At 41.5% G+C, this 19,228-nt stretch overlaps 2 protein-coding genes across 3 annotated transcripts in view; both read left to right on the forward strand.

Moving 5' to 3' along the window:
* The window catches only part of ppp2r2ba (protein phosphatase 2, regulatory subunit B, beta a), a 59,212-nt gene extending 44,738 nt beyond the window's left edge, over window positions 1-14,474 (forward strand). For both annotated transcript variants that reach the window (XM_086085069.1, XM_086085070.1), the window contains exons 3-10: window positions 301-466; window positions 1,144-1,256; window positions 4,857-5,034; window positions 5,130-5,294; window positions 9,951-10,120; window positions 11,066-11,157; window positions 11,231-11,354; window positions 12,408-14,474. In XM_086085069.1, coding sequence (XP_085941195.1) covers window positions 301-466; window positions 1,144-1,256; window positions 4,857-5,034; window positions 5,130-5,294; window positions 9,951-10,120; window positions 11,066-11,157; window positions 11,231-11,354; window positions 12,408-12,563 — 1,164 coding nt within the window. In that variant the 3' untranslated portion in view covers window positions 12,564-14,474. The remainder of the gene's footprint in view (window positions 1-300; window positions 467-1,143; window positions 1,257-4,856; window positions 5,035-5,129; window positions 5,295-9,950; window positions 10,121-11,065; window positions 11,158-11,230; window positions 11,355-12,407) is intronic.
* A 2,144-nt stretch (window positions 14,475-16,618) lies between these two features.
* On the forward strand, window positions 16,619-19,035 carry gpr151 (G protein-coupled receptor 151). Its single transcript, XM_086085342.1, has one exon. It carries the CDS (start codon window positions 16,630-16,632, stop codon window positions 17,929-17,931), a length of 1,302 nt encoding a protein of 433 aa, XP_085941468.1. The 5' UTR covers window positions 16,619-16,629; the 3' UTR covers window positions 17,932-19,035.
* The last annotated feature ends 193 nt before the right edge of the window (window positions 19,036-19,228 follow it).

Here is a 19,228-nt window from a genome sequence, read left to right on the forward strand (position 1 = left end):
CAGAGTTTTCGTTCTGCCACTTTATACGTGGCCCTAATACACCATTGTATAAATTCTTTACTTTAATGCAAAGTTATGTTTATTGCTAAAACACAACCATCCGCTGTCAAGCTAAAGGATCATCTGCAGTAAAAAATAATAGTGCAAATAATTTGCGGTAATACATGATTAATGCAATAATTTTTTTGTGATTAATCAATGAGTTAACGCTTTAACTTTGACAACACTAGTTTTTAGTCACCCAAAGTCAACTAAAAAGTTCCATATGTAGTTATTGAGTGTACATTTCTAACTTTGCAGAGTAAAAGCCAGCCCCAGCGTCGAGGGGAGTACAATGTTTACAGCACATTCCAGAGCCACGAGCCGGAGTTTGACTACTTGAAGAGTTTGGAGATCGAGGAGAAGATCAACAAGATCAAATGGCTTCCACAGCAGAACGCCGCCTACTTCCTGCTCTCAACTAACGGTCAGTCATTGATTCTGACATTCCAGTAAAAAAAAAAAAAAAGGGTTGATGACACTAATGTCACAGAAATGATCTTCTTACCCGTTCATGTGAGCGTGTTTGTGTTCCACTTGGTCGAGCGTGTGCCACCAACAGAAGGCTTGAAATTGAGAGCTTCATGCATGGCTACCACAGTGCACATAAACACACACACACATCAAATCATATCATCTCTCCACTTGCGCTTCAACATCAGCGGAGGAGACGTCTTGCAGATTGTGGCCGTCACGCATGGCTGCTAGACAAGCGCTAGCGGAGGCTAGAGCAGATGGTGGAGGGTCCTGCGGCGATGCCCTCACCACACTGACACAATATACACGGCGGATATTGAAAGGAAAAAAACTGGAACAACCTGACTGCTGCCACCTTCGTCCTCACTGGAGCGAGAAGATGAGATGTAACTGATTGTTTGGAATGCAGAATTGGAACGCACCCAGATGGCTTTTTCCAGGCGCGAATGTCGTCAACTCGTAGATTGGTGTCAGTGACATCACAACCTGCGCCGCCATTCATCATCCTGCACCCAGCTACATGCCAGATTGGATGCCCCAACCCCCGCACATATATCTTGGATCCAAGATTGACTGGATATGAGATCTTGTGATTTGAAGTGATTTTCTTTTTTCCCCATTTCTCAGACAAGACAGTGAAGCTGTGGAAGATCAGCGAGCGAGACAAACGGCCAGAGGGCTACAACCTCAAAGATGACGACGGACGTATCAGAGACCCGGCCACCATCACGTCACTTCGAGTAAGCATGCACAAGAAGAGCCCAAAGCTCGCCTGATTTTCAACATTTTAATATACAGTGGTGATGAATAACAGCCCATAAATACACTAAGGAATGCTTAGCCAAAATGTCAAGGAAACAGATAACGTAAGGGGGAAAAAAAATCCCCAAAACAAAACAAGGAGTGTGGAATTATTAAATTTACTAATTTAACAATAGTCCAAAATAACAGCTTTCAAAGTCCCAAAGCAAAGACTAGGAAAATGATGCTGCATAACTCACTTCGACTTGGACAAAGACCAAGACAGCAAACACAAACAATGAATTGACAAGGGTTGATTGAAACCGGGAACTTATGCTACATTTGTGGAAGTTGGGAAGTCTGAAGTTTCCGACCAGGAAAAGTGCACTGCAGCGACCATTAAAACTGGGCGGGCCAAGTTGCAAACTCTGGGGAGGGGTGGGGGTGTTGGATGAGCCGACTTCACCGACCAGCTTTAATTTGACATTGGTGACCTAAACCGTGAATGGCAAAACATAGTTTACATGACTATATACATAGTCATTTCGTTATTTATTTTTACTTGACTTTACATCGATATGATTGGCTGAATCGGCCGACATTTTGTATTTTATACAAAATCATGATTTGCCCGATCAGCCAATGACGTCATTGACAGCTCCGCAAAATAAAACATTACATGTAATTCAATGGGCAGCACGGTGGCTGACTGGTTAGCACGTCCACCTCCCAGTGCAGGGGACGTGAAATCGAGTCCGGGCTTCGGCCTTCCTGGGTGGAGTTTGCATGTTCTCCCCGTGGGTTTTCTCCGGGTGTTCCGGTTTCCTCCCAAATTCCAAAGACATGCATGGCAGGTTAATTGTACTCTCCAAATTGTCCATAGGTGTGATCGTGAGTGTGGATGGTTGTTTGTCTCTGTGTGACCTGCGATGGATGTTCAGGGTGTACCCCGCCTACTGCCTGAAGCCAGTTGGGATAGGCTACAGCACCCCCCGCGACCCTTGTGAGGACAAGCAGTTAAGAAAATGGATGGATGGATGTAATTCAATGTTTATCATAGTTTTTTTTGAAGAACGTTTGGGGTTTATTATTCTTGTTTCTATGCATTTCAATTGGCGTCAGTTATACATGGATTTTCCCTATTCATGGGCCGGGCTAGTATTTATGCCCTGCAAATGGCAGGGGATAGCGTAAATATAAAATTTGTTTAAATAAATATATTGCACTATCAACCATTTTTTTTCCATACTCACTGAAATATCCTGATCTTGTAAAGTCTAATGATTACATTAATTAAATTATTCAAAATAAGTAACTTCACATAACACAATGTGATTTGTACTGACTGCGTGAACCAGAAATAACAATTAATCATAATCAGTCACCTTTGTTTACATCCGCTTCGAATGCTTTGAGATCGTAATGGGACAATTTGAGGGGGTTAATTCTGACTTCCCAGCTTCCTCGAATGCAGCATAAGTACAAGCCAACTAACAATACGAGGAACACCTGAACAAGACACAAATGGCTGAGGGAGATGATTGGTAAATGAGAACAGGTGGACACAAAAAACTAACGAGACAGAGAAGAAAAAAAGGACACAGGAAAGATGAGAAAACCAAATCCACTGCCCCAAAAAGGCATCATTGCCACATGATTGCTTTTTAGTCCATGATCTCACATTAATGCGAAACATAGATTGATGAAAGTAAAAACTGAATTAAAATAGTCATTCATTATATTGTCCAACAAAGCAAATAGTAAGACATCATGCAACAGAGTTGTTTTGTTGCAATGCAGCAGCACAGTTTGCCGAATGTGTTGTGGCTGTTGTTGCTTTTCTACCTTTTCAACAAAATAAACCACAGAGCTGGTCGGGTCTGACTTTGGCGTTCTCCATGTTGTTTTTGTTTGACTTCTCACACATTGATTTGAATCATCCCTCAACTTCAGTTGAACCATTTTGGTAACAGGCAGAGAAAAGACAAGACGGCTGTAATGTAAGTAAGAAATGTGTGACGATATGTTAATTGAGGAAAGACCATGGAGGGCTCATCTTCCCACCACACTCTCGTTATCATCCCCCCCTGCCTTCTTCATCATGAGAGGGAACTCACGTAGGACAGCGTGTGTCTGTGTGTCATAGTAGATTAGTGCTGTGTTTAGCGTGTCTGTACCTCTTTGTCTGGCTAGCCAGAGAATCATAGCGACATCGAGTACAGGCTGGGACTGTGGAAATCCTGTTTGCATGCACAGAGGGGATGGTGGGTAGAATGTTGATGAAATGTCATAACATATTTTTGGCAAATATGAGTATACTGAGCCTATAAAAGGATACCAATAAACTTCCAGTTGATTTGGTGGTTGCTGTTTGCATGCGCAGAGGGGATGGGGGGTAGAATGTTGCTGAAATGTCATAACATATTTTTGGCAAATATGAGTATACTGAGCCTATAAAAGGATACCAATAAACTTCCAGTTGATTTGGTGGTTGCGAGAACTGCAAAATATTTCATGTTTCTCCTATATGGTATGGGGGACCAAAAGTGCCATAATTAAAGATAAATACATAACTAAATAAATGAATAAAAGTGAAAATAAAAACTGATGTAAAAAAAAAAGTGAAAAAAAATATAATTCATATATATATATATATATATATATATATATATCCATAAATAAATAAAAGTAACAAATGTATAAATCAATACAAAAATAAATATATAGAATTAAATATCAATCAATAAATAAAAACACTCTGCTCTCACATGTATTTATTTATTATTTCGTTTTGGTCCTCCAAATAAGGAAGACGATTATCGAGAAGGGGTATGGGCCAGCTGAGCAGTGTAAGTGTCAGTGTTGAGGGTCTGTGGGTTAATGTGCTGCAAGTCTCTGTGGACAGCCAGTGAAAGACATGGAAATGAAGTGATGCCCGTGGAGATACAGCAGCTCGCTGAGCTGGCGCGCCTTACTGTCAGTGCCAGATTCGGACCAGAGAAAAAGAGGGAAGAAGCCGTCAATTTGTTCTCCCCGCTCGCTCCCCTACCCTCCTTCTTTGTCTGGGTTTTATCTGGCCAACGGGGGGGCTACGTTCAGACAGGGACTGGGATATCTTTGAAGCAGCAACTGTTCATGTGCGTGTGTGTGTGTGTGTTTCGCGTTATTGCTAATTCCGGAAAGTTCAGTTATCGTTCCTCAGCAGGACTTGTTGACACCCTTAGGGTATCTCTCTCTTCTTACACTTCGCACTTTACTTCCTCTCTTGCTACCACGCACACACAGAAAATAGAGGACTATTTTAGTGTGTGTTTGTGCTGTGTGTGCGTGTGTGTGCGCAGCAGAGATATTCACAGTCTGATCGAGGCAGCTCATCAAACAGCCTCGAGCGCTTCATTAAGACGTGTGGCGTAAATGTCACATAAATGCCTGCAATCATATGGCACACTGTGTGGTCACACTTGTACCTATGTCATTTGCAATAATAATAATAATAAGAAGAAGAAGAAGAAGAATATAAAAACTGAGAAACAGACCTCCAGCCAAACCAGCTTGAAAGATCATGTATGATCATATCCGTTTTTGCCCCATCTTTGCAGGTGCCGGTGCTGCAACCGATGGATCTGATGGTCGAAGCCACAGCCAGGCGAGTGTTTAGCAACGCCCACACCTACCACATCAACTCCATCTCCGTGAACTCTGACCTCCAGACTTTCATCTCCACCGATGACCTTCGAGTGAACCTGTGGAATCTGGAGATCACTGACCGCAGCTTCAGTATCCTCTTTGCGTACTCAATTTAGAGTCCTTCGTAAATGACACAAAAGCTCCCGATTAGCCGCCGCAGTTCTTCCTTAGATCCCGTCTTTCAGACATCGTGGACATCAAGCCAGCCAATATGGAGGAGCTGACTGAAGTGATCACCTCAGCAGAGTTTCATCCCCAACAGTGTCACACCTTTGCATACAGCAGCAGCAAGGGCTCAATAAGACTTTGTGACATGAGGCAAGCTGCACTCTGCGACAAGCACTGCAAATGTAAGTACCAGTTGAGAGCATTATGGGTCAAACACTTTGAAATGTCACACTACAACGCCACATCACGTAAATGGGACTAAACTATGCTCACATGGTCACAAAGGCATAATTATAGTATTTTCATGAAAAACACTTCCAGGCCATATATATCAAACAGTGAGCGTGGGTAAGTGTAAGTACAGCAGTAACTTCTTCCTTCTGTGCCTTCTAGCACCACATGATAATATATTTTTTACATCGACATGCAAACTACTGTATTTTCACAATCATATTAAAAGAAGCAGTCTCAGTAACGGATGCAACGAACAGCTGGGCTTGTTCTCCATCAAACACACCAGGTTCCTCACGTCTTTGAAGTATTGTCAGAGTCAATCTCGTTCCCATGCGGCTCCTCAGAAATGATGCCGGCTTTTGCCAAGCTCAAACATTAGTGCAAGCAGACATGTTTAGCCCAAGCATGCACAATTTCATTCACAAATTGTGGCGTAACTCACTCTAGCAGTTCCATAAAGTGAAAGCAGTGAGCACCAAGACGTCCAACTGTATCTTAAATACAGGAAACTTGGCCCTGGTTGAGGACTGGCAGGCATGAGAAACCGAAAGACTCACATCATCTTTCAGTTGAGTCTTTCGGGTTCTCATGCCTGCCAGTCTACAACCAGGGCCGGATTTCCTGTATATAAGCAATACTGTATGTCGGCAGAAATGCTCCCACACAGACAGTCAAGCGGAGGGCTGACCGAAGTTGCACAACAACATTTACAGATTTTGGAACTCGGTGCACACAAAAGGCGCACCTCAATATCAGGCACACCGTTGATTTTTGAGAAATTTAAGACTTTTAAGTGCGCCTTATAGTCGTGATAATACGGTAGTTCATTGCACACCGTTTGTAATAACCTCAAACTGCATAGTCGTGATTGTCGAATACTTAGGCCACCCTGTGGTATTTAAAATAAATAAATAATACACTTAGTTAAAAAGATAATTAGTAATAACAATTATGAATTTTTGGGGGGAGCAGGGGTAGGGTTTTTTTTAAACTTGCATTTTACTGCGTTTTTTTCCCCCCACTAAACAAAAATAAATAAATTCAAACATAGTGTTGGGGCAGATCATACATGTGCAAATAAACCATATCCATACATCTAGTCCTTAATGTCTGCAACACAGCAAAATCGCAAAGTGCCAGTGTTAGATTAACACTGAGAGTGTGAAATCTTAACACTGGAAAAGGGTTTATAAACAGTATGTCCACACCAATGAGTATAAATCTGACACTTTTAAAATTGTTACTTTTTTCACACCGGTGTTACTCCAACACTGTAGTGTTAAAAATCTGACCGATTTGCTGTGTGGTGTTGGGGGCCTCTAATTTTTTCCAACTGAATTCTTTCCAAATCATGGCGTTAGTGGATGTGCACTGCGTGTTACAAATCTGTTATTTGCAGTTTTAGCTCTTTTTAACCATTTTTCCTTGATGTAAAAAGATGAAAACATTGTTGAGGACATGAATATAACATGAATTTGTTGTAATATTACTTGTCCTATGTAGTGTTTTGAGCTTTTTTTTTCATTATTATGTATTATTCTTTGAAAGTGTTTACAGCTGTAAAAATCTGCGTCATTTTTCTAAGCAAACAGCACGTCGCCATTGGAACAGCGTTCCACAAAATAACAGCTTCGCTTATACTTGCCACCTTGAACATCTTAAGATGAAACAACCCACAGTTTCAAGACAATCAGATAAAAGCTCAAGGAGGAGTTCTTTAAAACGTGACCTCTGTAAAAGATGTTTCATGTTCTCTGGTGTCAGGGTTTGAGAGATGAGGGAAATAGCAGAGGCAAGTGACTCCAAATGCAGGCAAAAAAACAAATCAATAACAATAACAAAATAAAATAACCAATAACAAAAATATCCAACGGGAAAAATCGAAGAAGGGAAAAAAACCCAGAAGAAACAGTGCAGAGTGCAAACCAGATAACACGTTGTGAATAAACTCAGTGGAGCACTATTGGCTAAGACAGGAAGTGCTGCATGTAACAATCAATCAAATAAGATAATCATTAACACTGAACACATGAGACCAATTCCAAGTACAATAAATATTTTAAATATAAGACATAATTGTGTGTATGGTGTTATATTGTTGCAAGTTGTAGGGAAATGCTAACTAATCAGCATATGGTGACACACTTGCTAGTTGACAGTCCATTTAACCAGATTGGCTTTGTGTGACGGTGACGTGCAGCCGTTCGTCTGTTCAATATGCCACCACTGATAACTCATCAATAAATCCCAGTGTGTGCCTTAAACAATGACTGACCAAGCCTATGCAGCTTAACATCACATGCAAGCACTTAAGTTGAATGAATAATGAATACATTGACATTCTAAGCGGGAGAATCAATAGGTAGAGAGCAATCACATTAGGCCTGCGTGGACACACCTTGTTGTCCAATAATGTCCATCATTTCCTCCAGTGGTGTTCACTAGAGCGTGTGTTAACTAACACCGCCTGTTGGGATGCATGGGGCATTTTTGTTCAGCAGGAAATGTTGGAATTGTGAGGATCATGGAGTGCATGTGAGGCACGCACATGCACTGCAGGTGGGTGTTAGCCTCGAGCTAGCCCCCTGGTAATATTGACCCTACGATAAAAATGCAAATGTGGCCTCATCAATGCTGTATTTTCTATGCAATAACTTTCCAAGTTAAAAAAAAAAAAAAAAAAAAAAATTAAAATTAAAAAAAAATCACAGAGGTGAAATGAATCGGTGTTAGCGATAAGATGATTGGACGGAAAAGAGAAGGATGAACAGAGGGTAGGGAGAATGCCAAAGATGGTGAGCCCTAGGACAGAAAGAAAGAGAGCGACCAGCCCCCTCCCTGCCAACTCCCCTGGAAGCCTATTATGTGCCCCTAGAGGGGGGCACGGGGCAGAAGGGAAGCCAAGGACGCACACACACGCATATAAACATGCATACACTGACACACAGGTAAATCCGGCGGGATTCGAATAGTCCAACACTTAGACATTGATTTGTTTTTTCTTATTTTTATCCCTTTCTAAACCCCCACCCTTCTCATTTTTCCATCTCTCACCCCGCATCCCTCATTAGACTCCCCGCTGGTTCTTCACAATAATGGAGGGAGGGGTGGGGGTGGGTGGTGAGGGAGGAGAGAGGTGAGGAATCGTGGGAGAGCAAAAGAGGAGGAAGAGCGAAGAACAACAATAACTTGACAGCTCACGGTGGAATGTCTGGCTCTCATCCCCTGCGTGCAGATGAGCAGCTGCCAGAATCAATATGAATCATAACCAATATTTACCCATCATGCTGACCTGTGGCTGTCTCTCTAAACACACACACACACCCCCCCCCCCCCCACACACACACACACACACACACACACACACACACACACACACACACACACACCAATAATCCTCTGAGGGGATGCAGCTGCTTCAGAATATCCCGATATTGTTGTGCTCTTATTGTCAGTGGCTGACGCCTCCGCAGTGAAATGTCAGCGTGATGCAATGTCAATTCTATTGAGGACCAAAACTGCCAAAATTAAAAATGACTAAAAGTGAAAATATAAACGGACATAAAAATATTTAAAAAAAATTAAATACAGAAATATAAATGCTAATAAAAAAATAAATAATAATAATAAAAAATAAATAAAAAATGTGTGTGTATATATATATATATATATATACATACATACATACATAAATAAATAAAAGTAAAAATGAATACAAAAATAAACGAGATTCAAAAAAAAAATTTATATATATAAATGTCGAAATAAATACAAAAATAAATCTATAAATATAATTAAATATCGATCAATAAATAAGAACTCTCTGCTCTCACATTCATTTATTTCATGCTGCAGAGGCTCTGCCAGGACGAAATGTTATTCAAATGAGAGGGCGGTCTTAAGCGTGTCTTGGGTTGGACTCTGCAATTCCAAACTGCCTTTCATTGGTCGAGTGAGCGGCTCGGCGAACAAGGAAGTCTCGCCGGCTTGCAAGGAGAGCTCCAGCAATAAACGACTATCTTGTCCACTGTCTCCACAACTTGCGACTTGAGTTGCTTGACAACAAGTCGTCCATTGCTGGAGCTCTCCATGCAAGCTGGCAAGACTTCCTTGTGCGCCGAGCCTCTCACTCGACAAATGAAAGGCAGCGACGGAGTCCAACCCAAGACACGCTTAGGACCGCCCCCTCATTTGAATACCATTTCGTCCTGGCAGAGCGTCTGCAGCATGAAATAAATAAATGTGAGAGCAGAGCGTTTTTATTTATTGATTGATATTTAATTCTATTTGTATATTTATTTTTGTATTTATTTCAACATTTATTTTTAAATTTATTTCTATTTTCAGAATCTCGTTTTTTGTTTTTGTATTTATTTTTACTTTTATTTATGGATACATAATTTTTGTTATTTTTATTTCCATTTATATTTGTTTTTTGTGATAAAATTTTTGAATTATATTTTTTACATCTGTTTTTATTTTCACTTTTAGTCATTTATTTGTTAATTTAGTCATTTATTTATTTTTAGTTTTGTCAGTTTTGGTCCCCTATAAATTCTGCTCTTTGTTGAAAATATTTGTGCTTTTTTTTGTGTCTTGTGAAGACTTTGAGGAGCCGGAAGATCCCGCCACACGTTCCTTTTTCTCCGAAATCATCTCATCCATCTCTGACGTGAAGTTCAGCCACAGCGGCCGCTTCTTGATGACGAGGGACTACCTCACTGTGAAGGTGTGGGACCTGCAAATGGAGAACAAGCCGCTTGAGACGTACCAGGTATGCATGCGCACAACCATTGCAAATGCAATCAGCAGCGTATTGATTTTTCAACTAATCGCGCACCATAATCCTGTTTCACTGTCACGCTGCGACCGCGCCATATTTAGCAATCAAGCCGGGAGTGCTTATTGAGCGTCCGTCCTGTGAGAAGACAGATAGCGATGCTACTGATTCAACCTAAAGGGCAAAACCTCCCACTGTGGCGGGTCACAAGGGTCACACCCACACTGCCTGATCAAGGGGGAAGCTATCTGAGGGCAGATCATGATTGATAAAGCGTCCGCAGGGCTCAAGGGATTTCTCTGTCCAATTCCCTCTCCACCTGCTGCCTGTATCGCCCTCGTCACCGGGTCTGTAGGGATTACCCAGAGTCGAGCTTGTGGACATGCAGTTTATGGGTGCTTGGTTGTCCTCTTGGGAAAAGTGTGGACATAATTCAACAAGTTGACATGGACACAAAAACACTAGCGAGGTAGAACTTGCTCTTCACTCCCCAGTTTTAGGTACAGGTCAGTAACATATTCACAAGGCTCTAAACTGAATTCTAGTTGGATACATACAAGCTTTTAAAAGACTCTTTGAAAACTCAAAAACTTTCAAAGTCTTCAAAACACATTTGTAGACCAATCTGTAATTTCGTCTAACAAAAAGTTCACTAGTTTAATCATGCTACACCAACAGCAGTTTAACAGAAATTCGGCCAACAGTAAGCCATCAATCAGCCAAATATCAACATACACACACACGACTATTTTCATGCGTCTGCTCAAATGTAGTGCATACGTAGCATGTGCAATCCCCATGTAGAAAGGAGACGGGACATCCCATCCAAACATTCCTCTGACGACAATATGCTATGACACGTTCTGACTCGAATGGGAAAAACCAAGCGTGCTTTGATATTCGATATTCATAACATTGCAATTGGTGTTTATTTTCTAGGTTCATGACTACTTGCGGGGCAAACTTTGCTCCCTCTATGAGAACGACTGCATCTTTGACAAATTTGAGTGCGTCTGGAACGGATCAGACAGGTGAGAGTCCATCCATCCATCCATACGTTCACCTCTCATCAGACTGTAATTCCCACTAACACTCCCTACTCAGTGTCATCATGACCGGCTCCTACAACAACTTCTTCCGAATGTTTGACCGGAACACCAAACGAGATGTCACGCTGGAAGCATCCAGAGAAAACAGCAAGCCTCGAGCCATTCTCAAGCCCCGCAAGGTGCAAGCAACACCACATACGTACTCATATGTAGGGATGTTGGATACCACTTTTTTGAGACCGATACTAAATTATTCAGTACTCACCGATACCAAGTGACGATACCATTAGTACTTCCCCCCAAAAAACAATGACAGATCTTTTTTTTTAAATGACATCAGCAAATGTCCTTAAAATTTAATGAAATAAATGTCAAGCATATTTTTTTCAATTTGCTCATAAAATAATTTTGTATAGCGCACACAATAAAATGTTTTTTTTTTTTTTAATCGATAAATAAGATGAACCAAATAATCCAATGGCCAGAAAAAAGTCCCAATCTTTTTAAGGAATAGAGTGAAGTGCAAAGAATTCAATTCAATACAATAGGTCTTATATCTACCATGTTAAGAATTCCTCAAGCTTTTTAGTGTGTGATATTTAATTATATTTTGTTTTGAAAGCCATGCTTTTAATTTGGAAGGCTGCTCTGTATTTCCGTTTCCTGTTCTCCATTCATTACAAATATAATGTAGTATGTATAAGAGCTATAATTAGCGTCTGCAGGGCCGTAAACGGTACCGCTCTATTTTTAGCACCGCAGCTCTACGACGTTAACGAGGCAATTAAACACTGCGAAGTTACGTGAGTTACGAACATATATAACACACATTGAACCACAGATATAGGTGATATTACTCAAAACAAGAGTACTTACTTATTCTCAGCAACGCACCTCGAAATGGCGCTACCAAAAGTAATGAAATTAACAAGTGTTACCTCATAAGGAGACACAAACGAGACAGAACAAAACTTTTGTTCCCCCCAGTCTTTTTGACAGTTCCTGACTGAAAAAATGGCCGCAAGAGCGGGGGCCGATACCAGTATTGATATTCCGCCGCGAGTACCGATACCATGAAATGCGGCCTGGTATCGGCCCGATACCTGGTATCGGTACTCGCCCGTCCCTACTCATATGCTTTGAAACAATACATATTCACACAATGTTGTGGCTGCTTGGTATTTATAAAGGTTGTAAAACTCCTCCTCCTGATGGTTGGTGCTGTTTTGCAGGTGTGTGTGGGTGGCAAACGCAGAAAGGATGAGATCAGCGTGGACAGCTTAGACTTCAGCAAGAAAATCCTCCACACGACGTGGCACCCGCACGAGAACATCATTGCCGTAGCGGCCACTAATAACCTTTACATCTTCCAAGATAAGGTCAACTAAAGCGTGCAGACACGTGCGGCGCATCGGGGTGTGTTTATGGAAACAGTATGGAATCCTGATGTACATCCAGCACCTCCTTTGGGCTTGTTGCTGCTATCCTGATTTGCACTGAGAAATGTGCAGCATTTTCCTGGAAGCGGACGTACAACTCTGGAATCATGACAAGGGTTTGCGATCATTTAATTTCTTTAGCCATGCGCACACGGACAGAAGGGAATCCTGCGCAACAAGATTACAGCTGCATGAGCAGCGAGATGTAGCAAAACACAAAAGAGGGGGGTTACACAATGAACAAATGAGTACTTGTCATGTAGCAAGAGCGCCCCCTCTCTATCAATCTGCCGCGGTGCAAGTGAGGCATCATTTGATGGCACAACCTGCTGCTGCAAATTCAAAGGGCAGGAGAAGAAACTGTTTTCTGCCTGTGACACATGGTCAGTCTTTCTACTTTAGTCTGTGATGTGAATGAGGCTCTTTGTAATGCTTTTATTTAATACTGATTGATGAGTGTGTTTAGCTGCTGTGGTGCCTTCTTTTGGTGTGTGGGGGTTCAACTTAGCGCTTTTGTTTTCTTTCCCATCTGTCTCTTCTGAGCAATTTTTTTTTATGGTGAAGCAATGATTGATGATGACGTCAGCTGCTTTCACACTACAACGTGTACAATGCGAGTACACAGCGCGCCTGTTGGCAATGAGAGGTCAGTTTACAAATATGTTGGAAAGCCACCTCATATCCCTGCTTGAAATGAAAAGCACCAATTTGGAACAAGGTTACAGCGGGGTTTAAAAAAAAAAGTCTTAAATTCAGAAACTTAAAAGGCCTTAAATGTCTTAAGAAACGTCCATATTTTCATCCCAGGTCTAATATTTTATTGACCCAAGTCTTATAATTTACATCTGCTCTGTCCATTCTGAGAAAAGAAACATTTTGACAGGCAAAAATGTCATATGTGGACAGCTGCACGCACTGTTGTTGTCACAATAAAGCTGTCCTGTCAGCTGGAATATGTATGTACTTTTATTTTGTAGATGCCGCAGGAAGTGTTAATTTAATCTTCATGTCGTGTGAGGGAGGACAAGCGTTGAATCTTAGAGTTGCCGGTGTCCAAAGCTAACTTGGCTGGAAGCAAAGTTGGTCTAAAAAATTTCTTATAATGGTCTAAAAAAAAAAAAATCTATAAAAAAAGGTCTACAATTTAACTTAGTGATTCCTGCAAGAACCCTGTTGGAAAAATGTACAAAGCAAAACAAATTTGGCATTTCCACATAAAGGAGAATATGCCCCAAAAAAATATACACAAGAATCAAGAAATATAGGACACATTTCACAGCCCATTTTTTTTTGTCTTGCTGAAATCAGGCTGTTTGTAGGCGCCTGAGTTTTGAAACTTGCAAGGCTTTGGGCAGCGTGTGTGTGTGTGTTTGTGTGGCCGCCTGCTTGCTTTTACTTGGGGAAGCAGGAGTCCAGTGTCTGTGTGTAAGAGACAAATCACAGCTGTATGCTGGTTGCATGCACTGGACGAAAGCTAATGACATTTTGATAATTGAACTTCTACAGATCCTCTGAAGCATTGTGTGAGGTGATAGTTGCTCTTAAGTCATGTTTTTCTCAGTTTGATTGTCCATGCTCGTTGGTGGAATGTGGTCTCACGTTGCAGGTTGGATTTTAGCACCTGTCGGAATTTTGGTTTTAAGCGTCCTCTGAGGTAAGCACTAAATAAAAAGGTCTAAGCAAACTCTGTCAAATCAGGGAATTCATACTGTACATATGCTTCCTTTAAACAGTACAACCTTGAATTGTGAAACTTTTATAGCTCAGAATGTAATAATAAGAATGACCATGCAGTCTTTATGCTTACTGGACTTTTCTTTGATTAAAAAAGGTAATAAAGATGTGCAAGATCAAACCAAATCTGTGTTTCTATTTCTATCAAGTAGTATTTAGAGTGAGGGTGCCCCCATGTGGACAAAGCGCTATGTTATGTTTGTGAGTGAATGGTTGTTCATCTATGCGTGCCCTGTGATAGGCTGGCAACGAGTTCGTGTGGCCTCGTCGACTTCACGAAGACAGCTGGGATAGGCTCCAGTACCCCCGTGACACTTATGAGAGATAAGCGGTTTGGAAAATGGATGGCTCAATTATAAATTCAATTATAATCATAATAAAATACAAATGTCAACAAGGATGAAATGAAGTGTAAAAAGTGAAGTGAAAAATGGTGTCTCTTCGGCATGGTGAAAGGTGGCAAATGTTGATAATATGCAGTATACTTGTGAAGATGTGACATGTTTCTTTCTCACTATTGGTCACAATGGATTTTGCAACAACAAAACAAGGACAAAATTATTGCTTTATTTTTTTTCTTGCTCGTTTACATGTTTATCATTTGAGCTTTAAAAAAAAACATTATTGGAATAGCCACTGAGCAAACTAACAAAATATTATGCAACATGCACTGGATTCAAGACTCAAATACCTGTCTTTCCTTCTTTAAACAAAAATTCTAGATCAAATAGAACCACCCAAAAAGAAAGCATCCTGGAAACTTCAACCAGTCCTGAAATGTAGAAAGTTCCAACAGCCAAAAGATCATTTTACAGTATGTCAAACAAAACCTGACAAACGAATTTCCACAGTACTAGAGACAGCACTTTCAAAACAACCAGATCATTCATCCAACGTTATAGACCAATTATGTCCAATTTCTGTTCATATCGTACTTCTGCCTCTGCAGACAAATGGTTACAGTGGTCAAATGACATTTCATCACGTTGTGAAATCAAAATAATCCTCAAAAATCAAATTGCAACTATCCAAAGTCCAATGCTATTCAATGAGCGGAGAGCTTGTATTCACCGAGCCAGTTTGACTTGTGACGTAAGCTCGACGTTGTCATACCTTACTTAAACAAGGCGATGTGGCAAATATCTTCTACCACTCAATAACATTATTATTATTGCTGGGGCTCATGTCTGCTGCATAACCATAGGTCACAGACAGTTCATGTTGTTTAGGTAGGCGTTAGCTAACATTTTGTTCTAGCTAGGAAATGTTACGCAAGATGAAAACTTAGCCATGTGACAAGCGCCGGCCACACTTATGTTATTCGGATGTTTATTTTTACTTATTATTTTACGCTGTTTCTAACCTTTATTTTTATTATACTTATAGCATTTTATTCTGATCAGTTTTTTTATGTTAGTAAATGTTAGCACACACAATTTCTCTAGAAATTGCACATTGTTTAGTTACTCATTGCTATTTTTACTCAACAACAATAACTGTGAACTGTTGACAGTAATTTAGATAGATAGATAGATAGATAGATAGATAGATAGATAGATAGATAGATAGATAGATAGATAGATAGATAGATAGATAGATAGATAGATAGATAGATAGATAGATAGATAGATAGATAGATAGATAGATAGATAGATAGATAGATAGATAGATAGATAGATAGATAGATAGATTTATTGTCATTATACAAACAGATGTACAACGAAATGTAAGTGTCTCCTATTAGTGCAGCCTATAAGTAAATTAGGGGATAAAAAACACAATGAATTCCTAAAATAAAAAAAATCTAATATGAATCAAATATCATAAATATTTAAAAACACTAACAAAAAAACGAACAAGATGATTGCGCAGCATTCCGGCATTCCATTTGTTTTGTCTTGAAATAGAAATACTGTAACACTGAAATAAGATTGATTTCGTGCAAAAATAACCCTCACTACTATGTGGTAAGTCTTACAAAATGGTCCCTATCTCTGTGTGGGCTTCTTAATTGGCCCCGTGAGATCCGTGTCGACCGCCTTTTGTCAGCTGGGCACCCTAGCTGTCAATCAAACAGCTTCTTTATAAATCGCCGCCCAAGCTGCAGTCGTGTCTTGGAATAAATCCACAGGCAGACAACCGCTCCCCTGAGATCACAGACAGACGATTGATACGGCATTCAATGGGTTTTATTTTGAAAATATCAAAATAAATTAGAGGGGAAATCATTTCCTTTGTTTTAGTTTTGCCATTATTGCCATTATTTTCAATTTGTTGAGAGATGAACAAACTGTCTGTGAACAATTCGACGGTGATGAACAGCTCCCTAAGCAAGTGGTCCTTCAACGACGGCAGCTCCTTCCAACATTTGGACCCCGGCGAGCTGAGGGTTCTGGTGCCGGCGGTCCTGGGCATCATTTGCATCTTGGGCTTGGCTTGTAATGTAACCGCCGTGGCCATCTTGTTGTCCAACGCCCACAAGGGCAAACTGTCCCTCATCAACTCCCTCATCCTCAACCTGATGTTCACCGACGGCCTGGTGCTGCTCTTCAGCGTGCCTTTCCGGGCCGCCTCCTACTCCAAGGCCAGCTGGACGCTGGGCTGGCTCGTGTGCAAGACGTCCGACTGGTTCCTTCACGCGTGCATGGCGGCCAAGAGCTTCTCGGTGGCCGTCATGGCCAAAGCCTGCTACCGCTACGTGTCCAACCCAACCAAGCAGGTGAGCATCCACCTGGGTTCCATCCTGCTGGTGCTGTTCTTCATCTGGCTGCCGGCTTGCGCCGTCCCCGTCCCTCACTGGCTCTTTGCCAGGCTGCAACGGGGGCTCCACGGGCTCATGTGCGTGCTGCAGGTCCCCCCTGAAGCATGGGACTTCATGTCTGTGTACATAAAGGCTTACCCGCTGGGGGTTTATTGTGCCCCCCTCAGCTTTTCCCTCCTGTACTTCTGGAAGGCTTACGGCCAATGTCAGCGCCGCTCCAGCAAGACTCCGAATCTGCGCACGCAGATCAGGTCCAGGAAGCTCACCTTGATGCTCTTCAATCTCACCGTGGCCACTGCCATCCTCTGGCTGCCACAGTGGGTGGTGTGGGTTTGGGAGCGCCACTCGCTAGAGGGGAGATCGCAGAGCGTCGTCTCATCCCCTCCTCTTCTCATCGCCCTCTCGGCTCAGATGCTCACCTTGTCTCTGTCGCTCGTCAACCCTCTCATCGTGCTCTCCCTCTCCGAAGAGTTCCGAGAAGGCTACCGCGGCTTGTGGAGGCGCCTCACCCTGCGCAAGCAGCCTCCTTCCAAGCCCAAACCCGGACCTCACAAACCCACTTCGCTCCAGTCGCCCTGTCCCAGACCGGAGACGTCCGGCCAGCAGTGGGCCGAGAGGAACCTCGCATCATCTGGCGCCGAGCCGGGAACCAGCAGAGATGCCCAACTGGAGCACGCCGCAGCCAGAGGAGGCGACGTCGACAAAGACGGCCTCGTCTTGCCCGACGTGGAGCAGTTCTGGCACGAGAGGGAGTCCGGCTCACATTTGGATGAAAATGATCCGGTGCCGTGGGAGCATCAGGACCACCAGGAGATCAATTAACCAGCAATGATCTCTGCGACGTTGTCATTCTCTTCATGAATTGGACTGCACTGCAAGTTCACTGGGGTTCCGTATATTTCTGTCTTGATCTTTTGGAGACAACTAAATGTACTGTTGTACTATCTATGTAAGACATTGTTTATTTGAAAAATGTCAACTGTATGGATTGTAGACAGTTAAGCCCACAATTATTCAAACCAGGTCCTGTTTAACTCAACTTAGTTTTTTTTCAAATATATCAATTCAGTAAATATAAACATTGAATCAGAGCTTAACTGACTGTACAATAGAACTAGTATGTAATTGTGTGTATGTATGTATTGCCATGTGATAACTCCCACATATCACTTCCGATTTACACCGTTCAAATTTCAACGCTTCAAAAATTCCCGCCATTTTGGGAAAATATCGTCTGATTCCACATTACTTACAGTTTTCTCATAATTTAACGTCTAATATCAACTTTTTTCCCATTCATTTTCAATGAGATAGACATTGAAAGTTTTGATGTGCAAAAACTCCTACATATTACATCCAATTTACACAGTTCAAATTTGCTTCAAAAATTCACGCCATTTTGGGAATATATCATCTGATTCCACATTATTTACAATATTAGCACAATTTAACGTTAAATATCAACTTTTCCCCCCATTTATTTTCAATGGGACTGACATTGAACTTTTTCTTAAATCCCACTTTGCATGCCCACTTCCCTACATACAACTGATCATCATTACCCGCTCTGTGATCCTCCTCAGTGGCGCACTTCGTGCATTGCCCAGGCACCAGGAGGTCGTGGGATCAAATTCCACCTCCGACTGTACATTGCAAATATATCCATGGCCATATCCCAATCAGGAAATGCATTATAATTTCACTGAAATTATTAAATGGTTAGCTTTCAGTATATACTGACATATTCACTACAATTACATACAATGTCATAAGGTCTTCTGTTGCAGAATTAGTCCAGTGGTCAAGAGAAAGGACTGGTGTTCGTTGTGCCCGGGTTCAAATCCGGCTTCAGATTTCCTTAACAGTTAGTTTGTTGTCTGTTGTTTCACCCTCTCTCTTAAATGCCAGTGTTTTGTGCTTGTGTAGGTTTGTGATTCCAGTCATGTTATTTTTGCATTCATGTATGTGTAAGTTATAATAAAGTAATCTTTCTAACGAGTGTACCTTAATGGTCAAGTCTGTGGACGAGGCACTATCTGCATTATAAATCAGCGGATGATCCCCCACTGACATCAGTTCATTAAATATATTTTCATAAGGGCATCCATTACGCTCTCTA

This window comes from Leptonotus elevatus, chromosome 9 (assembly GCF_054856555.1).
Source record: "Leptonotus elevatus isolate MCC_2025b chromosome 9, RoL_Lele_1.0, whole genome shotgun sequence".
Taxonomy (NCBI): domain Eukaryota; kingdom Metazoa; phylum Chordata; class Actinopteri; order Syngnathiformes; family Syngnathidae; genus Leptonotus; species Leptonotus elevatus.